Below are 27,427 nucleotides of genomic sequence, written 5' to 3'. Positions count from 1 at the left end.
TGACAAAAAAGTCATAGGTTAGTATGTCGTCCTAAATGTGACAAAAAAGTCATACTTTAGTATGTCGACCAAAATTTGGAAAAAAAGTGATGGCTTAGTATGTCGTCCAAAATGAGACAAATAAAGTCAAACTTTAGTATGTCGTCCAAAAATGGACAAAAAAGTCATAGGTTAGTATGGCTCCTACAGTGACACACTCTGCTGAAATCCGGCCCGCGGGCCAATCAGGGCCCTCAGTGAGATTTTGTACAGTATTATTTATGGCTAGGGAGGGACTTGGACAAAAATCGGCCTTCATAATGTGTTCCGCTGGTAAAGAGATGTTTTTAGGAATCAGAGTCATGGGTTTAAAAGCAACCTCCGGCAGTTAGAATACTTTTTTCTTTTTCTTTTCTTTTTTCACTCCTGCTGATTTTGTTACATGGACATTTAAAATTGATAATTGTGACAATGAAAATTACATTTTTAATTAAACAGTGCATTTGTATGTAAAAGTTACTGTTAAAAAAGGTGTCAATTGACCGTTGGCCCCTGAGCATCTTCAAAGTATCAAATATGGTCCTCGTTAAAAACAACTTTGGTCACCCCTGGTCTAAATACTTCAAGTTTTAAAGGTGCAGTCCACCCAAAATCGGCAGCAAGAAATTTCGCCGCAGAATTTTCTAGTTATTATTATTGTTGTGTTTGGCCTTACACTGTGGTGCATTGAAAAAATTCCCTCAACATTAAACAAATAACTACTGATGTTTATGTTTATCAGTTAAACAATGCTCCAATTGAAATGACATACAGTAGCTTTGGCTGTAACCGATATAATAAAGTACATAAGTCTTGGGACCACCAGTTTCTCTTTTCATTTAACATTCAATCTTTATTTGGTATACTTTTCAAAACTACAAACAATGACTTTGTTGGTAAAATGGGTTTGATTGCCATCACTGACAAGAATTAAAACTCCATGGTATTAAAACTGCATTTTTAACAGATCTCAAACAAAACAATTTAAATAGTGGTAAGTTCATGAAAACAGCAAGAACAGAAAACTGACAGACGGAGGACGGGATGGGGGGAGTCTGAGAAGCTGCACGCAGCATGTTGATTGTTTATTGTCGTCCGACTTGATTTGCATATTTTGAGTCCCATTATTCTCCACTCCTCAGTAGTCGTCTATGTTAAGGTGACACTCGTGTGTCGACACGACGTTACATTTAAATGAGAGTAGAGTTGATGTAAGGCCTGAGGGTGACGCTCTGTCTTTGATCCAACAGATTATTTCAAGTTTCAGTCAACACAAGGAAATTCATTCAACAGAAACAGGTCAACTTCATGCAATGAAACATACTCACCCTGGACCAAATCTGTTCTGCCCTCATCACTACAGTAATACTTTTCGTTCACATACAGTCACATTACATAAAACAACCCTTTCACATTAAAGAAACACAACTGCATGTCGGATAATAACAAAGGAAATCAGTGCACGGAACATTAAACATGACCCAAGTACAAAAATGGAGAGTTTCTACACAACTGTCATTTCTAAGGCATCTACAACTCTTTTTTTTTTTTTATTTGACTGTTGGCAAAGCTTGAACTCAAAACACACACAGAAGATATCAAAACTAGATTGTGAAGGAAAAAAAACAACAACAACAACAAAGTAACAAATAAATGTTAGCCCTTCTAAGGCAAATCCTAAACAGAGAATTCACCTTTTTTTTCTTTAATATGCACAAACTGGGGGCGTGGAAAAACCGGAGTATACGCTGTAGAGGACAAAAACAAATATAAGGCAAAACTTTGGGCAAGGCTGGATGTGGCGTATGAGGGGGACATTGTTGTGTGCCCAAAACTTCAGTGTGGAGACTTTAGCAGAAAAAAAGAAAATACAACACAATGACTAAAACTACCTCAGCTCTCCCTGCTCTCTATAAAAAATACCAGAACAAAATAAAACACTATCTGCTCATTTATCTGTGGCGGTTTTTCTGTTTTGTTTTTATTTTGTTATTTTAAATAAAGAAATATATATACACGGATTATATAATATGTACACTTTTGATAAAGAGCGGCTTCAGGCTGTGGTTGCTCTGCCTGAGGTGTTGATGCTCAGTCAGGTATAAAAAAAACAGTTGTGCTCTAATGTTTGTTCTACAGTCGGTCAGCATTGTACGAGGCTCACACAGTTTAAGGTCGGTCGTTGGTTTTTAACGAGTCGGAAGATTTATTAGCGGGGGGCCCTGTGTCGTTAAAGCTCTGGGTGCATTTCAAGAGAAATGTGGCGGGAAGTGAAAGCACAGTGAGCAGAGGTCGCAGCTTGTATAACTGGAGTCTCTTTTGTTCCGTCAGGACGTTGACGGAGCATTTTCCATGACATAGGTGGAGGAAAAGAGTTCCCGGTGGAAGCTTGAAGGCATCGGCGGGTATGAGCCTGAGAGGGAAGAACAGGGGCAGCACTGGGTGCGTCTGAAGTCACCTCCTCACCTCTGCACATCCAGGTGCTTACCACCCTTCACTCCAGAGCGTAAGCACAGACAAAGAGAGGAGAAGTGGAGGAGGTTTAATTATGTTATTGGCATAATCACATCGGCACAGACAGAGTTATTATCGAGAGCAGATGTCCTACCTGGTCGCTGGGAGGTTGTTTTTCTCCGTTGACCCCGAGGAGAATCGCCTCCTCCGTGTTGTCGCTTTTCATCTCCACCACGATGTTGTCTTTGCTGGACTTCTCTTTGGAGCTGCAAAACCAACAACGCGTTTCAAGTCAGACACACACACAAGTGACATTCTGCTCAACCCTAATCTGTCGCGACTTAGGCTAGAAAACAGTATCATCTTGGAAAAAAAAACATCACAACTAAATGAAGAAAGCCCTCGCCCCTTATGCTTTACATTATGCCTTTTAAAAAATCATCATTTAAAATTTTTTTAAAAAAAACATATTCATATGAACGACTCAAGAAACAAGTACAGGAAAAAGAAAAGAAAAACATTTAGGTTGACATGACATGATCTACACGCCCTGTGTCATCATATAGTAATAATTTGGTTTGATTGTCATAAAAACATAGACATAGCCTTCCGTTTTGCCAGGTGAGGCTAATTAGAAAGTAGGAATTTATTTATTTATTTGAACTCAAAAATGTGCCTATTTCTCACTTGCTTTATAGCATAAGTCAACATTTTCCTCCAAACACATAGTCAACTTTCTAAATGATAAAGCACAGCTACTATTCCACAGTTTGACCACTGTGATCACGTCCAGCGACTCATCTCGTCACACTCACAGGTCTTGTTTGCCTGATCGGCCGCAGATCTTGCCCTTCTTATAAAGGAAGTAGAGCACACTCCCCAGGATGGCCAGCAGCAGGATGCAGACGATGATGACCGCAATGATAACGCCACTGCCCTCTGGTGGAGAAGAAGCACAGGAACAAGCACAGGGGTTATTAAAGCGCTCTCTTGAACACAGAAGAGAGAGAAACACGGGATCGCATTTGGCAGATGATGCAGCATTCCACAGTGTGTGAGAAGAGAAGAGAGCATTTCCACAGTGCAGTGCAGGACATGCATGATTCACTGTGAAGGAGGAGAGGCGTGCGGTGGCAGAGCAAGTCGTCTTTCAACTGGAAGGTTGTGGGCTTTGATTTCCGACTCTGCAGGTTTGCATGCCTTGTGTGTCCGAGCATGTGAATGTGTTTACAACAGCATGACAACCTGCAAAGGGGAAGGTGTTTTAATCATCATCATCATCAGCAGCAGCAGCAGCAGCAGCAGCAGAGAAATGGGGAGCGTGTGGAGAAAAGGAAGGTGCAGCAGAGGAGAAGAAGGTGGAAGCTTTTTGCCTCTGAGGTCGAGAGGTGAAGGAGGATCTGCAGCAGCGTCTCATACAAACCTTTCTTGAGTTTCTTTGGTGCTTCTGCTTTAAGTTAAATAAAAAACAAAACCCACAAGAGCACAATATTATCAGTGAGTGACTGGGTTAACTCGTATCAGGACACCTAACACACACATATATTCACACAGGACAATTAGAGCTTCAGCAGACGCCCCAAACTGCTTATAATAGATGTTCAACTTATCATCCGATCTTTTTTTTTGGCATTTGACGCTGATTTGTGGCTGTGTGTGTTGTGTATATCTGCACGGTATAATGCAAACAAAGATACCCATTACGGTTTGCGGGCGGTCAATCATGTTGGGGATCTTTTTCTAATCTAATCTAATAATTCATCTGATTACTTTTGTCCCGTATAAGAACAATGAGTGCAATTATAACCTTAACGAGCAGAAAATAGAAAAAAACACACAAGGACTGCGCCTACACATGAGTCAATATAACGCCTTGCAGCATTTAAAAGGTCTCGGTTATGTTACACGTTCAAAGTTATAAAACACAGAGATTTTAATGAGAGCAAACACTGATTCTAGTTTGTTTTTTTTCCTCCTTGTCTCTGTGACTCACTGAGGAGGAGGATCGACGTGAAAATATCCTTTGCTAAAAACTAAAGCACCGCGCTCAATACGACTGCTTTCTTCCTCGTTTACTCATGGCATCTTAACTACGGTAGCAAATGTATGAACATTAAGTGATGGATTTCAGGCTTGATTTGTTAAGACTGACTATCGTCTTACCTGTGTTGGAGGAAATAGTACTAGCAGTGGTGGAGGCCTGTGTGGTGGTGTGTATAGCTGAAAAAAGGTAGATGCACAGAGGGGAGGACATTCCCTGTTAACAAACTGGGGGGGAAGGGGTGAACATGGACAAGCCACACAGCTGCGAGACACGACATTGACAAATGAAACGTCCAAAAATCAAAGGCAAACACTTTAGAGGTCAAGGTCATTCGACAAAGTAAAAATAACCACGACGACGACAACAAGGAGGGGAAAAAACAAAAGGAAGGACAAAAGGGGTCTGATGATCCAAACTAGGATCAGGGATTAAGCCGGGCTATGTTGTTTATCCTGGCTGAACTTAGCCTCAAGTCGGTTGCACGAAATTAATCATCACACAGCACAGAGGAGTGAACTCGCCACAGATGATCTGACAGGGATGACATCATTATTATTATTTTTTACATTTTCATATTGTCACATTTAAATAAAGGCATGATTTACTGCACTATCACAAGTGTACGTGATAAAATCAGTGGCTCATGTATTTGTGATTTCTCTGCATATCAATACAGGAAACTTTATCTTTTCACTCAGCTCTCTTCGGTAACTGTATGCAGAACACCCAATAGCACCTCCTACTGGCCATAAACTGCTATAGCACACAAGTCACTCAATAAGAATATGAATCGGTAACTTCACATATAATCACGTTGTCTAACAGTCCCAGTGGGGAAACTTGTGTTGTGTTACTGTTTTCTGGCGTGTGATTGGTCACGTGACTGAGCGAGGAGCTCATTAGCAGAAGTTGTTTGTGTTGTTTTTCCTTTTTTAAGTTTTATTTGTAGGATACCTCTGCTTTGTTACATGAAATCCTGATGTATCCAACCTCAGTTTACAGTATAGAACAGTATAGAACAGTACAGAACAGAGAACAGTATAAAAACGCCTACTTTGCTCAAATAAGCTCTGTAAGTATTTACTTTTTCTCTGATCTTAGTAAAAGCGACTGTATTGTATTTTTTACACATCAAGTGTTTCACCTTATCATAAGTTTCCAGTTCTGTATCAGTAAATCTGTGATCGACCTCACGGTCTACTTGAACGTGAACGTGCACGTGCCAGGATAAATTACACCTGGGTTGACGTTCGTGCAACCGACTAAGTCAGGATGAAGTTAGTAGCATAGGTCAAGATATCCTGGATATCTTAATTCTACCAGGTAGAGTCATACACATACTATACATTAACAAAAAGGTCAGTGACAGGAAGGAGACGCAGCGGGACTCACTGGCTTTGATGCTGAAGGTCAGCGCTTCCGTGCCGTATTCATTGGAGGCATTGCACACAGCAGTGATGTCGGACATGACCTTGACACTGACCACACTATTGACACTGTCCTCAGTCTCCTCTTGGGACACTGTCTTGAGGACCTGGCGCAGAGACACACAGGTGAAGACAAAGAGAAATGTTCAGGCACAGACAGAAGAAGAACAGTGTTAGTTTAGGTCAGTCAGGGATTTAGTATAGAAAATTGGTCACATGATCATGACTAAGCCTGATTTATACTTCTGAGATCAGATTGTGTAATTTCTATGACTCGGCAGTTTCCTTCCACGTCGCTCACCTGTTTTTCTCACTCATACATATTTTGTCATTTTGTTTTGACTATTAGACAAGTTTTTTTTTTTTGTTTTTTTTTAATCTTTCAAGAATAATGTCGCACAATCTCAGATGATCAGCTGCAACCTGCGTCAAGATGACAAACGCGGAGCATTTCGTGAAGTTACATTTTGATTGGGGCTTCACAAATAAAAAATACTTAATAATTCTGGCACATTATCATGCTTTATTCTCCTAAAATTACCACTTTATTCTAGTAATATTATGACTTTATTCTTGTAACATGACTTTATTAACATTACACCTTTATTCTCCTAAAGTTAAGACTTTATTCTTGTAATATTATGACTTTTTTAATATTACGACTTCATTCTCGTAATATTACGACTTTATTGTCGAAAGATTTATTTAATATTTTGTTTCTCTTCAGTATGGCCCTTAATATAGAGGTTGTAGGTTAGAACCTTTTGCTGAAGCATTAAAAATTGACATGAACATCACAGCTGAATCAAGATCTAATTAGATAAGATAAGATAAGATAAGATAAGATAAGATAAGATAAGATAAGATAAGATAGCCCTTTATTATTAGTAAATTATAAAAATCTGCAGATGCATGAGTTTAATGAGTTCTTGTTCTTGTACCTGTCCATCAGATGTGGTCCAGGTGATGCTGGGAACAGGGAAACCTCTGACCATGCAGTTCAGGTTGACTGACTTCTCAAAACTCTCCTCTATGTCTGTGTTATCAGGCCTGATGATCTGTGGTTGTCCTGCAGAGACAGAGAAGCGAGAAATAAGGTTAACATGTTCTCCCATGACAACTCCGCTTTAACTACTGCTACTGCAAACATAGTGCCACACTAATCTAAAAAATAAAATGTTGATAATAGTAATAAAGTCCTTTCAAAGGGCTTTACAATAAAAAGGAAAGAAATACAGCAGCGGTGGCAGCATAAGGGACATAAAAGACATAATAAAACACAATAAAAACATATAAATGGAGAGGTAAAAGAAAGAGAGAGAAAATTAAAAGTTGCAGTTATGGCTGAGGTGCTCATAGTGCAAATATTTTTTGTTTTTATTTAAACACAGTGGTAAAAAGGTAGGTTTTCAGGCTCGATTTAAAATAATTAATTGATTTAGCAGGCACATTCTCTCCTGGGAGCTTTCCCATGTTTAATCCTGGTTCTGGGAACACAGAGCAAGCTTGACCCAGTTAACCTTAGTGGTCTAGATCTCAGAGCGTGAGTTATGGGCTCCATTTTTTTTTGGTCTTAGTGAGAACACGAGCAGCAGCGATCTGAATCAGCTGCAGCTGTCTCATGGAAGCAGTGTTGCACTACACGGTTTCTGTGGTCACACTTAAACACTCATCTCGAGTCAGGGATCCAAACAAAATGAAGTAAAACTCAAAACAAGAAAAGGAAAACCCATATAAATCCATGTACACAAGTTACATTATAACATGTTAAGCATCTTTAATTGACTTGAAAGCAGCGCATTGTCAGTGTTGGTGATCAGACTTACCTTTGACTGTGACGCGTAGTGTGCCACTGGTCTCCATTCCCTCAATCTCAGCAACAGTCACCACACACACATACGTCCCTGCTGTGCTGAATGTAGTGTCCTTCAGCTTCAAAGTGTGACCCCTGGATATCTCCCGCCCATCCTGCACACACCAAACAGGAAGAGGCACACTTTTAACCCACACACACAAGAACGACTACCGCTGTAATAGTTTTTAGTAAATTATGATCACAAGTGAACCAGTTTCTCTATTTTAACAGATGTGTGGCATTACCAATTATCATTAATCAATGATCGAGTACATGAATGAGTAGGACAACAGTTTTTCTACATGCATATTGCAGTGATTAAAAGAATGTTGCTGCTGTTTCTGAAGTCATATTGTGTGTGTGTGTGTGTGTGTGTGTGCATAAGTGACCTTAAACCACACCACTGTGTGCGTCAGGGGAGAAGAGAGGGCATTGCAGGTGGCCACCAGCTCCTCTCCTTGTATCACGACAGTGTCATGAGGAATCACCACAGCAGGGTCTAGATCTGCACGCGCAGCAGAGGAAAAGAAATGACAGGGAAATGACTGCACACACTGTGACACCACGAGTAAAACTGTAGGTGTTGTCATAGTCACAGATTTCTTACAGTTGACAAAAACGGTGGTATTTCCTGTGACCTCCTCATCGGATTCCAAGTCCAGAGAGTTGCAGTGGTAAACTCCACTGTTTAGACGAGTCACGTTACTCAGCACCAACCTATTGTCCACCAAATTCTCCTCAAGGCCCTACAGAAAGCCATTGTAATCTGATTAGCACATAAACAAAACGCTTTAACTCAACAGGAGCTCTTGAAAAGTCTTTCCGTCGACTGAGGAATTTGAACGACACAGTCAAAAGCTGCAGAACAGCGACTAATGGATGTTTATGCGGCGAAAGACAACATCGTTGTTGAATGAATCGTGGGATCAAAAGTGCTGGTAAGTGCGTTCTTACGGCATCGTGATTGATTGTTAAGACAGAGAATGGAGAATTCCCGTCGCCGTGGCATTGCAACTCAATCGTGTCCCCTTCCTTGATTTTGCCTTTCGGTGACTCCACCCACACCTTCACAGCAGTGGAGGGGTCTGAAACAGAGAATGAAGAGCACAAACTTGTTGACACGTTAAGGTCCTGACTTGGTCAGCCTGATCCTTAACCTGAGATCATTTCGTTTTCTGTGTTGTTCTGTGGTTATTCAGGTACCATGGTACTGCTGTTCCTTTGTTTTTATAAAAGAAATCAAACACAAGACGTTTTCAGACAAATGTCAAAATGTCAGGAGATTGAAGTTCATATTTGGGAAACACGTACAAAAGCAATATTCAGAAATATTGCAGAAAAGGGCAATCAGAATTCTAAAATTTCCAGATCTGATTCAGTTTAAAGCAAATAATATTCAAAGCAAGAAATCATTTACTTCCAAATAAAATAAAGACGTGGTTTTGAGAAAAACGACACAGGGAATATAATTTAAAAATGCAGTGTGTGCCAGGACAACTTTAAAAAGTATGTGTGTTAAATGATGGAACAGTCTCACAGATGAATTGAAGCAGAATAAAAACATAAAACAGTTTAAAAAATATCTATCTACAGAAAGGAACAGGAAGAGAGTAACGATATTCAGCAAAGTTCATACGTGAACTCACAGTTCACGGTGATGTTAATACGGTTTGTCTCCGTCATGCGTGTTCCCCCGGGAACAAAGTAGTTGACCTCGCAGTAGAACTTGGCGTCTTTGTCCTCCTTCGTGACCATCATGCTCACTTCGCTCTTCACCGAGATCAAACCCGAGGATTCGGAGGTGATTCTGGTCACCACCGACACTGGAGGACAGCAACGTTTACAGAGCACACACGACGAGGGATGGAGAGAAAAGAAACAAAAAAATCTCATTCAATCTCATTAAGTATGATTCAATAGTGGAGCACTGGGTGGCAAATGTTGGCGTGAATCTGTCTCACCGCCATGATCATTGCGCAGCGGCGTGTTCTCTCTGTACCACGTGATGTTTGGCTTCGGATAACCATTGGTCACCTCACAGACTCCGATCTATGACAGGAGAGAGAACGAGAGTAGAAACATATTCATAAACAAGTCAACGTGCGTCAGTATGAGTCATATTTCAGAAAACGGCCTGTTAATGAGAGTTAAGAATAATCTAATATGACAGCTGTCTGTGTCGGCTGTTTATCTTGCCACAAATCTTACTACTAACAGTCACAGGAGAAGCAGGGACAATGATTTTCACATTTAAGTTTTTTCCATGATTTATTTTTGTATTTTTTTTCAATGTTCAATGTTTCACTGTTTAATGTTCAATGTTAACGTCTTTATATACAACAATAAATAGACTCATAATAAAGCAGTGTTTTATTGCTTTTTAGAATAGCAGCTGAATTGCATGTCTTACAAACCACAGTATTATGATAATGTGAATAAACTTATGTTGATAATAATTTGTTGGCAAAAAAGAAATGGCAATTACATAACCCTCACAGCTACACAACTAAGTAGTTTGCTTTTTATAAGTACTTTGTTTATTCATTTTACATGAATTAAGCTACATATTGTGTTATTAAAGCCTGATTTAACTTTTTTTTGCGCCCCTGCCCCTCTATAATCATGTGCACGTCCCTGATTCCAGTGATGTTCTTTATTTAAAGTTTGTTTACCTTGGCTTGCTCGAGGTCATGGACTGAGAACGCTGTTTCAACGCCCTCGATCGTTGGAAGGTCTGGTGTTTCTGCATAGGAATCAAAAACTGAATCATGAGCTGAAGAGGCAAAAATGACGCGTGTGTCCTGACAATTCTGGCATTAATATGTTAGGATGTTTGTTGACAAGCAAACAGTGAAAGTCAGTCAGGTTTTAGCCGACTCTTGGAGACTGGTGGAGAGAAAGGAAGCAGATGAAATTCTGGAAGTTGCTCCAATAAATAACTTCTGTTGCCTTCCCCCGCAAACAATGAGTGCAAGGAACAAGCATTTTGTATAGTATTTAAACTATTAATATTTCAATCAGCATTTCTAGCTCTTAAATAAGCAGCTGGAAGTAGAAACAGACGTGAACTGAGCTTCTGCTGACAGAGATGCTGTACCCCCGGGCTCTGGAGCCTCATGTGGCTCTGCAACACCTCTCCCTGTAGCTTTGAAAAAAATGATCTTTATTTTCTTTCTTTTTCTTTCTTTCATTATTTCTTTCAAAGTGAACATTTGTTTTTCAGGGACCAAGGCAATGAGTACCACATCATGTTTATGTGTGAATATGTATTTTGACATCATTCAACGCAACGTCTGAGTTGAAAAGACAAAAGATAAGGAAACGAGGGCGGGGTGAAACCTCAAGAAGGAGACAAAGTAAAAAAAAAAGAAAGAAGAAGAATTAAGAATATCCATGAAAACATACAACAAGACAGAATATACTGTAAATCCAGAGCTTTTGCGAAACATCTACTGGTAACTTGTATATGTTAAAACATGACAGAATCTTACCAAACACCCTTAGCTTTGTCCGCCCCTCCCCTGTCCCGTCTGTCAGACTTTTGATGAAACAGATAAATTCCACTTCGTCCTGCAGCTGCACGTCATTGATCGTCAGCACCACTACTCCGTTGGCTCCGGTTCCGTTCACACTGATCCGGTCTGAGTACGGTGTGCCTTGCTCTGTGATCTTCATGGTGGAGTCCTGGAAGTAGATTTGCTTCCTCTCACCCGTTCGTAGCATCTAAAGGTCAGAGGTCGAATCAAACATCACTTTCATGTCAACATCCAACTTCTATCTGTGTGTGTGTGTGCATTAGGCTTCATGAGACTCACATAGAACCACATTATGGTCACGCCACCGATGCCATCGGCTGATGTAAACATGCAGGCGATCTGGGCAGTGTCTCCCCTGAACACCTCCACTCTGTCCTCCATGTTCACGTCCACCGCGGCCCAGGCTGCAAGACAGACACGGAACACGGTTGTTGAAAAGGTGAATTTTCAGGTTAAAGCTTCTGTCGTTTGACCGGCCAATGTCAATGTCCCATAAAATGCTTCATTTAAAAAGTCCAACCAACTGAACGAATACAGATGGATGAAAATATCCATCTGTTTGTCCAAAATATCCAATAGTCATTTGACAAAGGTCTTTATTTATTCACCAAACCAAGGCTTCAGTCGAGGACTTTCTTCAAACTTCTCTAATTCACAAATTAAAAGTGAACGTGTAGTAATGAATGAAAACATACTGAACAAAATATTGCAGATGACACATTTGCGCAAGCACACTTTGCATTACAGTAATTATCAGCAAAATTCCAAAGGTTTCTGAAAGCTGAGAAGTTGCAAGTCAAAGTCAACGTGTGGTTATTACGGTAATTATTACGGTAAAAAAGTTGGAAAAACATAAGTTCAAAAATTCAAACAAATGTTATTGTAAATAACGTTTTATACTGTTCAAATTTCAAATTGAACACACAAAGAAATCTATAGTGTTTTTTCGAAATAAAACTTTTAGTTTTTCTCCATTTTAAATTGTTAATACACTATTTTAACATACAGTAATTTGTTAATGACTGCCAGATATCGAAAGTTATTCTGGAAAAAATGGGAAAAAGCACTTCGTTTCAGGACATAGTGCATCTCGAACACTGGAGAGGGTGATTATTTATCCAGTGACTCACATCTTCTAATAATTAATGGCATGTGATATTTCATCCCTTGACCTTATTTGTGTGTCAGTGCATTCTATTAATTGTCCATGTAACTTTAAACTGTTGTAAATGATGTATACATATACATATATATATATATATATATATATATATATATAAATATTTATCACAGTAATTACAAATACTGTTATACTATATCCCTGTCCTTGAATACATTAAATAGATTTAATGTAGACTTATAAATCGCAAACCATGTCATAAAGAGTAATGAATCCACTGTAATACATAAGATTATATAGTACTTAACAAATATATTAGACCAAAACGTATTATGCCACAGCTGCCCTAAATTAAAGGGCAGTTTTACCTATTTTTTCCCACTAAGTCAAATGAGGAATAAACTTAAAATCATTATGATGCTGCTGTGTTTGTTTAATTCACATTCAATTACAGTCGGATCAAAAATAAGATTATTTTCAGATCTTATACTCATAAAACTTGACCGAAACACAGTAAAGAGCAGTGTAGGGCTTTTATTTTCTTTGATGGAGATGATTCGACGTTGACTTTTTGTCAATTGTATTAGATTTTTTTCAATCCGAACGTCCTCGGCTGTTAGAACCGAGACTTGTGTCTCCGATCCACTGTCTGATGATCTAATAACATATTTATCTCTGGGAATCTCTGGGAAAAAAAAAAACTGTTTGTTGTTAGGGTGAAGTGGGGATTTTTTATGTTTCTGTAATGCTTAGTACACCAGTTTTTAGAAGAAATTATATTTTTGAAGTTTAAAAATAGTAAAGCACATTATTATTTTTTGACTAAGATGTCAAATTATAGTTATTTACTTGCATTCCTGAACAGAAATGCTAGTTTTAGTGGTTGAATGTTATGCTTGATTTATTTCTGACTTCTCAGATAACCAAATTTGGGAATAAAAAGGTGAATTCAGTGTGTTATTTGCCAAATAAGTAACAATAAAAGTTTCTCAGAGATTTCTAAAATATTTGTTTTCTCGTTTTTATGACACGTGGTCTAATACATTCGTTAAGCCGCGTCTATTTACCTGACCGTTCAAAACCCAACGCCAATAAAGCTGCATGGCACTCTGTTAATGAGAGTTAAGAATAATCTAATATGACAGCTGTCTGTGTCGGCAGTTTATCTTGCCACTGTTGCTGATCCAAAATATCTTCTATCTTCATGACAGAACCGGACTTCTGCATCCATACATCCTGCTCATACAAAGTCAAAGGAGACACGCATATGCAGACAGACGGAGCCATGTTGTGTCAAAGGGAAGAAAAAGATGCTATGACAGGAATGAGGAGCCCACCCATGTCCACATTAATGTGCTGCATTCCAACATGTCACCCTCTCACAGGAAGAAAGAGTCAATTTACAGGCGGCATAGTAGCTCCACTGTTCCTCCATTATGTGTTTCTGAGGAATGAGTGGTTTTCCCCTTCAAGGGTTTCTCACCACAGCACGTCCTCCCTCTAGTCTATAGGAAGGACCTCCAGTGACATGCTACAGACCACGGCTGTAGCTGCCAGGATGGATTTAGCTTTTCCTGAGTGTCAGTGTGAATGCAGCTTTTCTTGTGGCAATATGACAAGAAATATCCGAGTTTATGTCAAGTGCTGCTTGAGGAAATGTAAATGTGAGTCGTCCTGTGTCCTGCGTTGACCTTTATTTACTCATTTATTTTTACTTCCACACTCATATATACTCTGAAGACCCATCCAATCAGACAGTGTCTACCTCTTTATCCTCCACATGAGGGTCGCGGGGCTGCTGGTGCTAATCCCAGCTGACATATAGGAACAAACAACTCACACCTACAGGCAATTTAGAGTGTCCAGTTAACCTCTGCATGTTTTTAGACTGTGGGAGGAAACCAGAGAACCCAGAGGGAAAAAAAGAGAGAACATGCAAACTCCACACAGAAAGAAAGAAAGAAAACGAGCAGTCTTCTTAAGACAGGCCTAATTAATCCTCACAACACATTATATAGTCTCATGTGTTATCTACATGTATAATTACATCATAAAAACTGATTTTTAATAGAAACGTCCCAATACCACTTTTTTTGTGTCAGATACCAATACCGCTATCACAAACTCGAGTTTCTACCAATACATACCGATATTATTCCGATCATTTATGAACTATGAAGCTATTGACAACACATTTGTGCTCATTTCAAAGACAACATTCTCCAACTGTGTAACAAATATTGTTCTCCCAAAAATAACAAAAATAAACAGCCCAAACATGACTCAGCTAAAATGTTTTTGCTAACTTATTTACATCTTCACACCCTGTGGTGCACGCAATATGTAGATGTAGGATTTTTGGGTTGTATCGGATTCTACATTTTTATCCGTCTGATATCCGATCCAGTGATTTTGATCAGTACCGGGCCAATACAGATTCCCATCCCTAATTTTAAATGAATAATATTTTTTGTAAGTTTCAGAACAGAAACTAAATTCAAACAAAATAAGCATTCATGATCGAAAGCTTTCAACTGCATCTTCAGCAAAAACAAGTTTGCTCAGTTGTCATGACAACACGAAACACATCCACTGAAGAAGAATATGTTTTGTACGTTTGATAACAGTGGGCAAAAAAATAAGCCTTTATTACACTGGCTCAATTTCCTGACCTGAAAAATGACAGAATCTCAAATGTCTAATCAATGACTGTGGGACACAGAATTGATAAAAAAGAAAGATAAAAAAAAAATAGCTCTTATTATCTTATACTATTTCAATCCGGTAAACTTGTGCATATGCAGTGTGTATACGAAGATATCCAGACTTTTGTTTACGATGTACTTATTCACTATCTACCAGAATCCCACCACCTATAACTGAATGAAATAAGCAAAGAAAAGTGAGCATCATTTGTTTTAAATGTTCATTTGTGTACATTTTTCAGCTTTATAGAATATAAAGGAGCTTCTCTTTCAGATATCATCAGGTGCCTCTGCTTCACTGGTGACATTTCATTTTATTCTACATGTTTACTCCTCTGCACAGAATGATAATGATGCAGCGGTTGCTCGTTCACAACAAAAGTGTGACCTCTGTCTTATTTCATCCCCTCCTCACTATCTCCTGCATCTCTACCTCTCTAGTTATCTCCCTGCTGCCTCTCTGCTCTGTATTGCTATTTACCACTGGCTAATGGAGCTGGACAGATGCCTTCCTGTCAAAGAAATCCAATTAGTCTCTCCAACATACGTTTTCTGGCCATTAGCGATGGAAGGACAACGCTGACTCACTTGCACAATCCTATCCGCGTTCTATCTGCAGTGAACGAGAGGCACAGCGTGTAGTCTATTTTGGCATTCAGACCAAACATTTCTCAGACTCTTCGCTGTGTTGTCTAACAGCTGAAGTACTTTTGCTCCTGGGAATCTCAATCAAATTTCATTGGTAATTTGATCAGCATTCATCTCCACAGTGCATCATTCAGAGACGCTGGCACTCCAAGGCCTCAGATCGATCCTTCCAGATAATGATAGTGCAAAGTCCATGCTCGCTGGATAATTGCCCTAAATCAGTATGACAGAAGATATGCTGAGCATGCTCGCTGACAGCTGAGAAAACTCTCACTGAGACAACAATTTTACAAACCCTGTTTATGACAAGAGATGGCAACGGATGCTGTACATTTGCTGGTTCTTGAAAGAAAAGGAGATAAGAGGAGATATAAGCCATATTAATGGAAAATGAATGGAAAATAATAATTCACACTACTCTTGCTTTCACAGTAAGAAGATCTAGGTTCAAGACCCGATCAGAACAAGGGCCTTTCTACATGGCGTTTGCATGTTCTTCCTGCGTGTGCTGTGTTTTCTACAGGTTCTCCAGTTTCCTCCCACAGTCCAAAAACATGCTGAACAAAAAGATCTGCTTCTACAAAAAGAGTCCCACACCAAAGGAAGAGGAAAGTCCTGCATTGTTTATGTTCCCACAGAAACACAAGGAAATGTCAGAGAAAAAGTTAAAAGGGAGATTTTTTTATCTGATTGACCCTAACACAAAGCTATTTTCTCAGGTCAGCCTAAACAAAACATGATACCTAACCTTAACCATGACCAGCTTCTCCCTAAACCTAAACCTAAACCTAAACCGGTTCCTCAGCAATGAGGTTCTGCCACATTAGCACCAGGTTTAATGGTCCTGACAAGGTCAGTGTTTAAGCCAGAAAATGAGCTTGAGCCGAGGGTGCAGGTTAACTCTTAGTTCAGTTGTTCCCTCCTTAAACCCAACCCATAAATAGCGTGTACTGCAAATAGATGCACTTGAAATTAAAACAAAATAAACCCCACAACTCGTCCTCGAAGCAGAACAGAGCAGATAGGAAGAGACCATTTTTTAGGGGGGCGGGGTCAGGGTCGTATCAAAGACATTGTGTATCCTGACAAAATGGCTTTGATTTCATTGTAGACATAACAATCAGTTTGTGTCTGTGGAGTGCGATGATAATAAAACTTCCTGCCAGACGCTGAGCTGCTGTGGCTGCTGATCCAAAATGTCTTCATCGACACATAAAACAGTCCAACAGTCTTCACGTTGGACAGCTATTGTCAGGTGAAGAGCAGACGTTCTGGAAATCAGGACAACTTATTTTTAAACATGTGCGTGAGCACATACTTCAAACAGATGCTTGGGTCATCTCTCTCTGACAGGTACAGTAGAAAGATGAGACATAGCGTGCGTTTGTTCAGAGGCTGGAATCTGTTCGGACTTTTTAACTATGAGAGGTACTCGGAGGCACAGCAGAGGTGCCTTCTCATACCACAGATGGTCATCGTTGAAGGAGACAACGTCTACCTTCAGCACATGGACTGACATTCAAAACAGATTGTGCTCTCCTCGACCTGAATCTGACTATGACCCCTAAAATAAAGTGGGAATGAAAGAATGATGACATTATAAGGAACTGCACTGGTTAAAACAAGAAAAGGGTTGTGTTTTGAGTTTTGGTTAAATGACATTAAAGTCAGAGGTGGAAAGTAATGAATTACATTTACTTCACCCAATTTTAAATCACATCTGTTTAAAATCAAATTAAAAAAATATATATAACATAAAACATTATGTTCTTTGCCGTGAATGATGAGAAGAGGAAAAACAATTCACCCCAAGAAAAAACCCCAAGCTTGGTAAATTAGTTAACTACTTTTTTACTTTAACTTGAGTATATTTTTAGACCAGTACTTTTACTTGTACTGAAGTAAAAAATGTTTCCCACCTCTAAATTAAAGTTGCCTAAACAAACACGTTATTACTTTGCTGTCAGCTGAGATTGGCACAGCAACCCCCGCGACCCTCCGGTGGAGGATAAAGTGGTAGATAATGGATGGATGGATGATGCTCACACTACTATAACTAATTCACTCTAACACACTCTGACTGTATCCTCGTTTCAAACCAAAAAATCTATTGTTGCAGATTCGTGGAGAAACTACTTCCACAGGGTCGCCTTTAAGGCCTCACCAGCTGCCTCAAGAGAGTTTAATGTTCAATACACCATACAATGTGAAAACACTCCACAGGATACAGAGGGGCTGAGCAACAGGAAAGGTAATTACAAAAGGGATGTATGTCCCCTTCAGCAAATTCCACAGCAGTTTGGTCATCACATTAAGAAACATCCTGTGTGTAAACTTGACATCTGACCTGATGGGAACGCTGATGGACTTTCTGAAAACACTGAATTAAGATCACGACTGAATCTGTTGATTGGATTAAAAATGACCTTTTGGTGGAAAAAAGTGGGGAAAACTACCTGATACTGGTGCTAAAGGAAAGTTCAGAAGGTCAAAGGTCACACTGGGAACGTCGCCTTTAACGTCAGACGGCCCATTATCAGTTTCCTTAGGTCCTGCTGCTGGAGGAGAAGAAGCACACTCTTAAATCTGAGAAAAGCTCAGATCAAAGCAGCAGCAGCAGCAGCCACTGGCAGGATGATCAAGAGGAAACAGACACCTACACATAAATAACCGGCCAGTTTTCTGTCTGTCTGTCTGTCTGTCTGTCTGTCTGTGGAGTGTAAGGTGAACACACACTGTGACTATGCTGTATCCAGCTCATACATACCAGAGGCCCACGACTGACCTGAACTCAAGATTAACTACAACACGAAACACATTTGCAACTGTCTCAGAGCGCAGCGATCACATGATCTCAAGTCATTTCATTCACGACTTAAAAAAATGTACAGTATATAATCTGTGTCTTCTATTACTTAGGTTAGATTTCAAGGTAGTGAATTAATATATCTCCTCCTGATTTAGTCAGTATGTACTTAGTTGTTAAGTCGTTACAACCTACTGTTTTCTGGCAGAAACACCGACCTTGTCAGGACCAGTGATCCTGATGGAGAAAAAAACCTGATCCTAATGAGCAAAAACTTAATTTCTGAGGAACTGTTTTTTTTTTTTTAATTGTGGTTACGCTAGGTTAAGTTTAGGTTAGTTAACACTTTGTTTAGACTGTCTTAAGAATACTTATATTGACCAATTGTCAAGCAAACCTATATTAATGAGGACATTTTGGCCAATCCACACAACTTTAACAGGCTTTTTGAGGATTAAGACCTGGTTTTTGGGTTAGAGTTAGAATAAAGTTTAGGTTAAAGTTTAAATTTAGGACTTAGGTTAAGGTAAGGGGCAAGGGGAATGCATTATGTCTGACACAAATAATGCCAATGTGTGTGTGTTCCACAAACGTCGTTTTATTGCCTGCCACTGGCTTTGTAATTGCTAATCACCTCACAGGACGTCAGGTGATCAGCAGTGCTGAAAGAACGCTTGGACATGAGGGCAGCAAAAAGGCAGGAAACACGAGGGAGCGCGATTATAATCCTTTTAAAAATAATTCCGCCCGTATTGCATTTGATTAGAACGAAATAAAAACGACACAGTTTCATACTGAAACACGCGGCAGAAACCTATATGTGTGTGTGTGTGTTTCGTGGAACCAAATTTCCTTCAACCAAACACTACTGTGGCAAAATGAAATGACAGCTCGGGGACACGATTCCAGACATGTCACATCTAAGAATAACAGCGGCCTATCAAGCTTGTTTGCTTACATGATACAGCAGAATTACAGTGCCACTGACCTGAGTGGCACCATAAATAGCAGCTCTTCAGGCCAGAGTGTGACAGAGAGAGGGAGCATGAGAAAACACAGGGCCCTAGCCAGGCTGCTAAAGTTTTGGATGTATATAAAGAAAATTACGGTGAATAGAACCTGGAACAGTAAATGTATTACATTAATTATTTACTGTTACAGGTTCTATTCACCTTCCTAACCTTCCTAGGAAGAAAATATGGAGGTAGAGGAGAAATTGATGTGGCATGTTGTTTATCTAGTGTTTGGGTCTCCAACACTTGCTTTGGCCTCTGACATTTATCATAATGATGGCTTAATGGTGCACTTACAGCATCTTGTAGAGAGAAGGTAACATTATCACGCTCTTGTGTGGAGAGAAGAGAAACACGGAGAAGTTCACAAGCTCCAGGCTGCACGATTTATAAAAGCAATGCCACACACAAATAAATTTAAAGGCTGCATTTGGTAAATAGAGACATTATTATCATTATTATTATTATTATTATTATTGTTGTTGTTATTATTATTATTATTATTATTATTATTATTATTATTATCATGATTATTAGTACTATTATTATTATTACTACTACAGCCACAGAAGTGTAGTTGTTTAACTGTATAATTCTCCTGCAAGCTAATAACAAAATTATCATCACAGCACGTCACACTACTTATACATGGAACATTTTGTTTGAAATTCTTTTAAATATTAATATAGTTTAACCACTGTATACATTTAAAAAGCTGGACTGTCAGGGATTTTACATCCACCACCTTCAAGCTGCACAATCAACCTGTCTCAGGTGCAACTTCAGCTTAAATCTCTGAAAAATCCTATAATCAGTTCCGACCCACTGATTTCTGAGTAAGTATTATTGTATGCATTTAATTCCAATTCATATATACATATATAGCAGAGACGGAAATGTGTCAGTGCATCTAATCCATCAGTTAATCTACAAAAAAGTTTGGAAATGTTTATATAATTGTGTTTTACAAATTAGATTTAATTTAACATTTTCAGTTGTTGAGAATTGAGGTGATTCACAGCAAATATATTCATTTTGTATGTTTGTATTTTGTCCTTAAAGCGTCTTAGAAGAATTGAAGAATTAAAAAAATGCAGGACACATGGTGGAGTAGTGGCTGGCACTATTGCCTCATAGCAAGAAGGTCACCAATTTGAATCCTGTGTGCGTGGGTTTTCTCCAACAGTCAAAAGAAAAAACATGCAGAGGTTAATCACGTACTCCAAAAGTGACTGTAGGTGTGAACGTGAGAGTGAATGGTTGTTTGTCTCAATGTGACCCTGCGATGGACCGGTGACCTGTCCAGGGTGTAACCCACTTTTACACCCTACGTCAGCTGGGATTGGCTCCAGCTCCCTCACAACCCTCATGTGGAGTATACGGTGGTAGACAATGAGTGAGTGAGTAAGAAGAATGCATCAAAATATGCCTTCTATAAGAAAATAGAACACATCGAGTTGCCTTTAACTTTGTTCTTATAATTTCTCCAGGAGGACTGAGAAGAAACGATTTCACTCTCTTGCACAGTCCCAAAAGAATGTTACAGGAAGCTCTTAAAACACTTGAGGTTTTGTCACTTCTTCATCAATCACATTATTCCTGTGACGCACACTGAGGCATGTAAACAAAAAAAAAAAAAAGACTCACAATACGAGACTCTGGGATTGGATTTGACTTATTCATGAATCCCCCGCACAGCTCATGTCACCACAGACACACTCCATGAACACACACACACACACACATACAGCACAGTGTGTAATGCCACAAATATGTCACACAAACAAAACAAAGACTGACTCATTTTTATATGAGAACCCACTTTTTAAAGATGGTAAACTATTGCCAGCCAATTCGCAACACGAGCGAATATGTGCATAACATTTTTAACATAGCATTTCTGTAAGACTTAGTTGTAATTATGCAGTAATTTACTGCTTAATCATGATAATACAGACACAACAACTGTAAAGTTACAGTTAAATACTGCCTTGTAAACCACAGACTATGTTAGGGCATAACTACTGTGAACTTACAGCAAACAGCTTGTGATTTGCAATCATTTATTATAGTAAATGTTATAGTAACTAACTGTGAAAGTACATTATATATGACACGGTAATTTGCTCTAAATATACAACCAGCATTGCCGTGAACAATGCCATAGCTATAGTTGAATAAATAAATGAATAAAATAATAAATACAAGATGCATATGTTATTAAACACATATACAAATAAGTCTTGAGTAGACGGCTGAAAAACAAATTGCACATTTATCATATGGTGTCATACCCTATATACATAATGCATTAATATTCCACAAATAGCAATTGTAAGTTTTTGCTTAATCTTGAGAGATTAATCACTGGCAATGTTGAGACAGTTATTTAATATTCTCACTATAGTCCACATATTTGCTGGTTATTTTCATGTGGAGAAAAGCAGCGAGTGCGTCACTCTTCCAGGCTTAATCCACTATTTTCTTTGGCAGGAGGAGGGACAAACTATCTGTGAAATCACGGGGTAAAACAGCCGCACAGCTGTCACAGCATGTCATCTAAAAATGAAGGTAAGATTACTCGTCTGCATTTGACAAAACTGTCATTTCTGATATGCCCTGCTATTGTGACGACCTTCTCCCAGTGGATTGATAATTGATTTAGACTGCTAAAGCCGCACTGTGCCTAATGTGTTTAATCGTTTTTATCACGACCAACTGAGAGAGGAATACAGAGAAGTCATAAGGAGATACTGTGGGTACAGCTCTAATGAGATATTGTTCATTTAGCCGAGTATGTAGTCCTGATGTGAGTATATCTGTGGCCCAGAACAACTCTGAAAGTCTCCAGTCTGAGCGATTGGATCACAAATGCGTCTCGGTTGCACATGTGATCAGATTACCCAAGATAGTCAGAACATGACCAAGACATGAACCATTAATGTGCACTTGCATGTACTGCGTGTAATTGGCCTACACGACACTGAATGACACATTGTGCTGCAGCAGGAGTTGTGCCTGGTCTAACTGTCTTGTTGCCAGGCAACCCCAGATTGTTTTGTTGGGGCCACATACATTAGCAACCGTTGAGTTGAAAGTAAAGACATGCATTTCAACTTGGCTTCAGATTGGACAATTTTCTAACACATTCTTTCATATTTCTCTGGCACACAGAGATTATGTGACGTGTGACAAGGGTCTGAGCTCCGAGACAAACCACTAAAGTTGCAGCTACAGAATTATTACTCACTTGCTTAGAATACAGAGTGGTAGAGTAGAATACAGGGAGCCTTTGAGCAGTTCAGGTGATGTTTCAACTGCTTTGTGCAGACAATGAGACAGACAGAGGCAGCTGCAGCACGCAAACTGCACATTCCCACAATGCCTCAGAGAAAGCGAGGTCAACTAGTCTCTCGCTGACCTGCCAGACACTTTCCCCAAACACAGGGAGAACGAGAGAGTGTGAGCTGGAGCTGAATGCCAGCAGTATCCTCTCAACATGCCATCGATATTAACGATTTCCAAAAGGGAATGGGAGTAAAGTATACAAAGAATGTAAATACAGTGGACAAGATCAGAGTGGACCACACAACAGGGGAGACAGGGAGAGAGTCACGTAGCTCTCTGATTTCTCCTGGTGATTCAATGCTGTATTCCATTACAACAGACCACCTGTTGCAGAGATCAACTCCAGTTAGACCTGGCTCGATCCTGAGCTCACCAGGCTCCAGTCAATCCATCATTCTTGGGGACTGTGTTGATTCACAACAGTTACAACAAGTACATTAGTCTGACTGTGTCTCTTACAAAGGTCCCCTCTAACAGCAGTGGTGGTGGAACATAAGATGCAGGGCATTACAACCCTAAAGTTACGAGCAATAAGGTTTTCCAAAAGCGTGTTTACATGTTTTCAGAAAAAAATGATGACAACACTACAACAATTAACTCGGATGCAAGAGAGAACAGACACAGTCAGACTCATCGCTATTATGTGAAATATGGCAGGGCAAAGAATCCAAAACATAGATCATCTTGAAGTGTTACTGGTGGTCCAATAGCTATAGCTCTTATCCATACAATAATACTCAATCACTGATGGTTTCTTTCCTCCCCTCTAGGAATACCATGAAAGATCTCCAGATCTTGTCAAAGACAGGATATTTACCCTTCATCATGAATGCTCATCAAAACGTTTTTCATGCACAGTTTGGCACACTTCAATGAGCAAGAATAAAGAAGTGACGTAGGGGGGGGGGGGGGGGGGGGGTGACCATGACCATGATACTGTGTGTAAATATGTGGTGAAGCGCTATCCAACCCCGATCTGATCACAGATAACACTTTCTAATGCCAGGTGTGACAGGTCACCCAGAGCATCCAATCCATCTCTGAAATGCTCTACCTGGGCATGTGAGTGGGAGTGAGTGAAGAGCAGGAGCCGAAGGGTTTCTGACTGGAGTGTGGAGCAGTATACAAAAATGTCTTGCTTTACTATCACTCACACTGGCATTTGAAGTATGTGTCAGAAAGAGTTGGTTCCAAATCTTTTATATGGATCAAATCTGTCCTGTGCTTCTATAAAATCAAAACCAAGGTAACTCTTGAGATATTGCCTTGTTTTCTGTTGAGTCTTTGGTACTTTTAAGTTTCTCTGAAGTGATATTTTGTTGTATAGATGCTGACTATAGGAACACGATCAGGTATAGCTGCTAACTGACCTAATGAGACTTGCTTACGCAGTAATGGTCACAGGGATGTTGGTAATAAATAGCTTTATACATTTAAAGGTGGACCAAAAAATGGGTTTTAATTTGAGTAATACCGAGTTCTGATTATCCAGAGTGTGTGATTGGGATTTTCAAAATGTAAAAGGCACAAATATCATTTAATAACCTGTCAAGATGTGCGCCTCCAATGTGATCTCTGGCACGGACCCCAAGTTGGGAACCATGGCTCTAGAGAATATGCAGAACTGTCATCGATCAATCATGCAGGAATTATTGATCGATAATTCCAAAGAAACTCCTGCCTAAGGTTACTTTAATGAGTCAAAACCCTGTTAGGCAACAATTGCAGTCTTTCGCTATGTCTCTAGAAAATTAAGATGTATAAACCACTGAAATACTAAAACAGAAACCATTTGAGAGAAGTTTCAGGACATAAATGATTAAAATATATCCACCCACAGACCCTCAGGAGAGTTTTTTCTAACCTGATGCTAATTCCTAATTCCTCTCTGATAAGCAGTTCTTTGGTCCTCGCTCAGCAGTTGGATTTCACAGGGAAGTCACTCTGTTCTCAAGCCTTTTTTGATGACTAGTTGGCAACAAAAGTGCCCCCTCCCCTCCCCTCCGCTCAAAGTTTCCACACTCCACCATTGTGATATGCCGACACGCAGAGAGATAATAGGCATTAAATACATGACGACGTCTGACTTCACACAGGATGCAGTCATGGTTCCCACATCCGAGCCTTAAAAAAAAAGAAAAGACTCTCCTCATTTTAAAACAAAACATTTCGAAATGATTCACAGTGTTTTGTGCACGTATTGTTTGTATAAGTGTGTTTTATAAGTGAGTCTCTGAGGGCCGCCCCCGCCTTCCTCTTTCCCACGTCCATTTACTATAAAATTGTGTCCACTAAGGCCAGTCTGTGAGCAGGCAGTAATGAAAAAAAACACAGCGTGGAAGTATGGGAAAGGCCACTGGAGACTGGGTCATTTTGTCTGATTGTGACCATACAGAAACACAGAGAGAGAGAGAGAGAGAGAGAGAGGGCGAGGGGGGAGAGAGAGGGAGAGAGAGAGGTCCCATGACATGGTCTCACAAGTATGAGATGTGCATTGCTTGCTGTTGGCATATTATGGCTAAAGATAGATTGCAGATACACAGACTGAAAGCTTTTTACCCATTGACGCACAGGATAAGGTGCTCAGCAGCAGCTCTTTTCCTTTTTTGGTGGCAACAATGAAAAAAGGAAATACTGCTCATTCATAACAAGACATTCATATCGTAACTTGAGTGTGTATCACGAGCGGATGAGGCTTTTGTTAAAGATATGTGTGTGTGTGTGTGTGTGTGTGTATACTTACAAGACATTGTACTTATACACACATTGTACCCAAGCCTTAGATTAAACTAAAATGTCATTGTTTAAGTGCCAGAATTATCAAGACGAACAGTTTGATGGATAAAGGGCAGAACACTTGATGCCGAGGTAATAGTATGTCAGGAATGATGTATTTTGCATAAATGAAAAATGTCCCTCGATACATTCCTTCCATGACCCGATGTAGAAGTTTAAAAAAAAAACTCATCATCAGTAAACTTAAGTTCAGTTAGTTAATTTCATTAAATCCATCCATTAACCCATTGGTTATTGACTGGACACGTATTATTTGTGTTCAGGTGAAAAGCTGATGGTTGCACATTTTTGGATGTGCATTCCTTTATACACATATTAAAGATATCTCTTTGTTTACTTTTGAAAGAATGAATGAATTGAACTGATCTGTCATCATTGTGTATTGTATCAGCCACGTGTCCTGTTTCATCGGCATCACTGGAAGTTCTTAGAAAAAAAATGAATCTCTCTCTCTCACATGCTTTATTCATCAAAAATCTTGCCCACTGAATACAAGGGTTGATTTTCAATTTCTCACATGCTGTGTGATGTGACATCCCGGGTGATTATGCAGCAACCAGGCAATGAAAACAATGACACACTTTCACTGCATCAGCTGTTCCTGCTTGGAAACGGTTCATTAAAATGAGGAACTGACCTAAATCTCTTTTTATTTTTATTTTATAACCCTAACCATTTTACTGAATATCTGTTACATCTTGGATAGAGAGAATATTCCAGTTTCATAGGGTAAGCACAGGACTAATGATCTGCCATATCAAAGAACCATATACCTAACTTTGAGATATAGGACTATAAAAAAACAAAGTGAGAGAAGAGCAAACCATAAACGTTAGCTGCCAACCGTGATCCACTGTAACTAAACCCTGTGAAGCCACAGCAAACACAGCAGCCTGTTCTATGGAGGCAGTGGTCATAGTGAAAGGCGGAGGGGTTGCATTAGGTTAAAAGGATCCTAATGTGCATTAGATCAGCACAAAGCATTTCAGGAAAACAGCATCTATTATTAAGCAGGGTGTTGAACAACGAGAGAACAGACAGAAACCCTGACAGGACTCTAGTCTCCACTCCAGCTCCCTGAGGACAGGTTCAGATCTAAGGCTCAACAAGGATCCATGCTCCTCCAGCTTCCAACTCTTTTTAGCACTCTAGCACTCAATCAAGTTTCTTCACAGGCTCCTAGACTTCAATGATCTGCAGCCTAAGTAAAAACTCACATATGATCGACAAATCCTCAGCAAATTAACAAGAAACAAGATGGAGATTTTACATGAAAACAAAATTCTACGAGAAAAAAGAGAAATATTAAAGATAAAACCTCAAACCTGCTTAGATTTTGTACAGGTTAGCATAGCCTGCATTACACCTAGTCAGTCACTTACTCCACTAATAGCACTGTTAGCATGTGTTATGCTGTGTAAGTTCTGGTTGTTGGTTGTTCTGCGGAAGTCCCGAGGGCTACTGTAATGACAGGTAATATGGGAGCTGTTTCGCTGCTTTCTGGTATCCATCCATCGAGGGTCACGGGGGGTGCCGTGCCAATCTCAGCTGACATAGGGTGAAAGGTGGGTTCACACCCTGGACAGATCACCATAGTTTTTGAATTTTCTAGATATCACAAATGGTCCAGGAGTTACGGCGATGCCAAATCCTGTCT

At 39.6% G+C, this 27,427-nt stretch overlaps 1 protein-coding gene across 4 annotated transcripts in view; it reads right to left on the bottom strand.

Moving 5' to 3' along the window:
* Positions 1 to 844: 844 nt before the first annotated feature.
* The window catches only part of mcamb (melanoma cell adhesion molecule b), a 35,830-nt gene continuing 9,247 nt past the window's right edge, over positions 845 to 27,427 (bottom strand). The window contains exons 2-17 of one of the 4 annotated variants that reach the window (XM_058634653.1): positions 11,614 to 11,738; positions 11,290 to 11,521; positions 10,471 to 10,541; positions 9,760 to 9,847; positions 9,445 to 9,621; positions 8,753 to 8,883; positions 8,406 to 8,544; positions 8,188 to 8,303; positions 7,770 to 7,911; positions 6,885 to 7,012; positions 5,909 to 6,050; positions 4,636 to 4,692; positions 3,896 to 3,922; positions 3,288 to 3,411; positions 2,627 to 2,738; positions 845 to 2,515 (exon numbers count right to left, since the gene is read on the bottom strand). In XM_058634653.1, the coding sequence (XP_058490636.1) occupies positions 2,513 to 2,515; positions 2,627 to 2,738; positions 3,288 to 3,411; positions 3,896 to 3,922; positions 4,636 to 4,692; positions 5,909 to 6,050; positions 6,885 to 7,012; positions 7,770 to 7,911; positions 8,188 to 8,303; positions 8,406 to 8,544; positions 8,753 to 8,883; positions 9,445 to 9,621; positions 9,760 to 9,847; positions 10,471 to 10,541; positions 11,290 to 11,521; positions 11,614 to 11,738 (1,814 nt within the window). In that variant the 3' untranslated portion in view covers positions 845 to 2,512. The remainder of the gene's footprint in view (positions 2,516 to 2,626; positions 2,739 to 3,287; positions 3,412 to 3,895; positions 3,923 to 4,635; positions 4,693 to 5,908; positions 6,051 to 6,884; positions 7,013 to 7,769; positions 7,912 to 8,187; positions 8,304 to 8,405; positions 8,545 to 8,752; positions 8,884 to 9,444; positions 9,622 to 9,759; positions 9,848 to 10,470; positions 10,542 to 11,289; positions 11,522 to 11,613; positions 11,739 to 27,427) is intronic. The other 3 variants (XM_058634654.1, XM_058634655.1, XM_058634656.1) reach the window with 3 other exon arrangements.

Source organism: Solea solea, chromosome 7, assembly GCF_958295425.1.
Source record: "Solea solea chromosome 7, fSolSol10.1, whole genome shotgun sequence".
Taxonomy (NCBI): domain Eukaryota; kingdom Metazoa; phylum Chordata; class Actinopteri; order Pleuronectiformes; family Soleidae; genus Solea; species Solea solea.
Note: the sequence above shows the minus strand (reverse complement) of the source record. Positions and strands in the feature narration are given on the sequence as shown.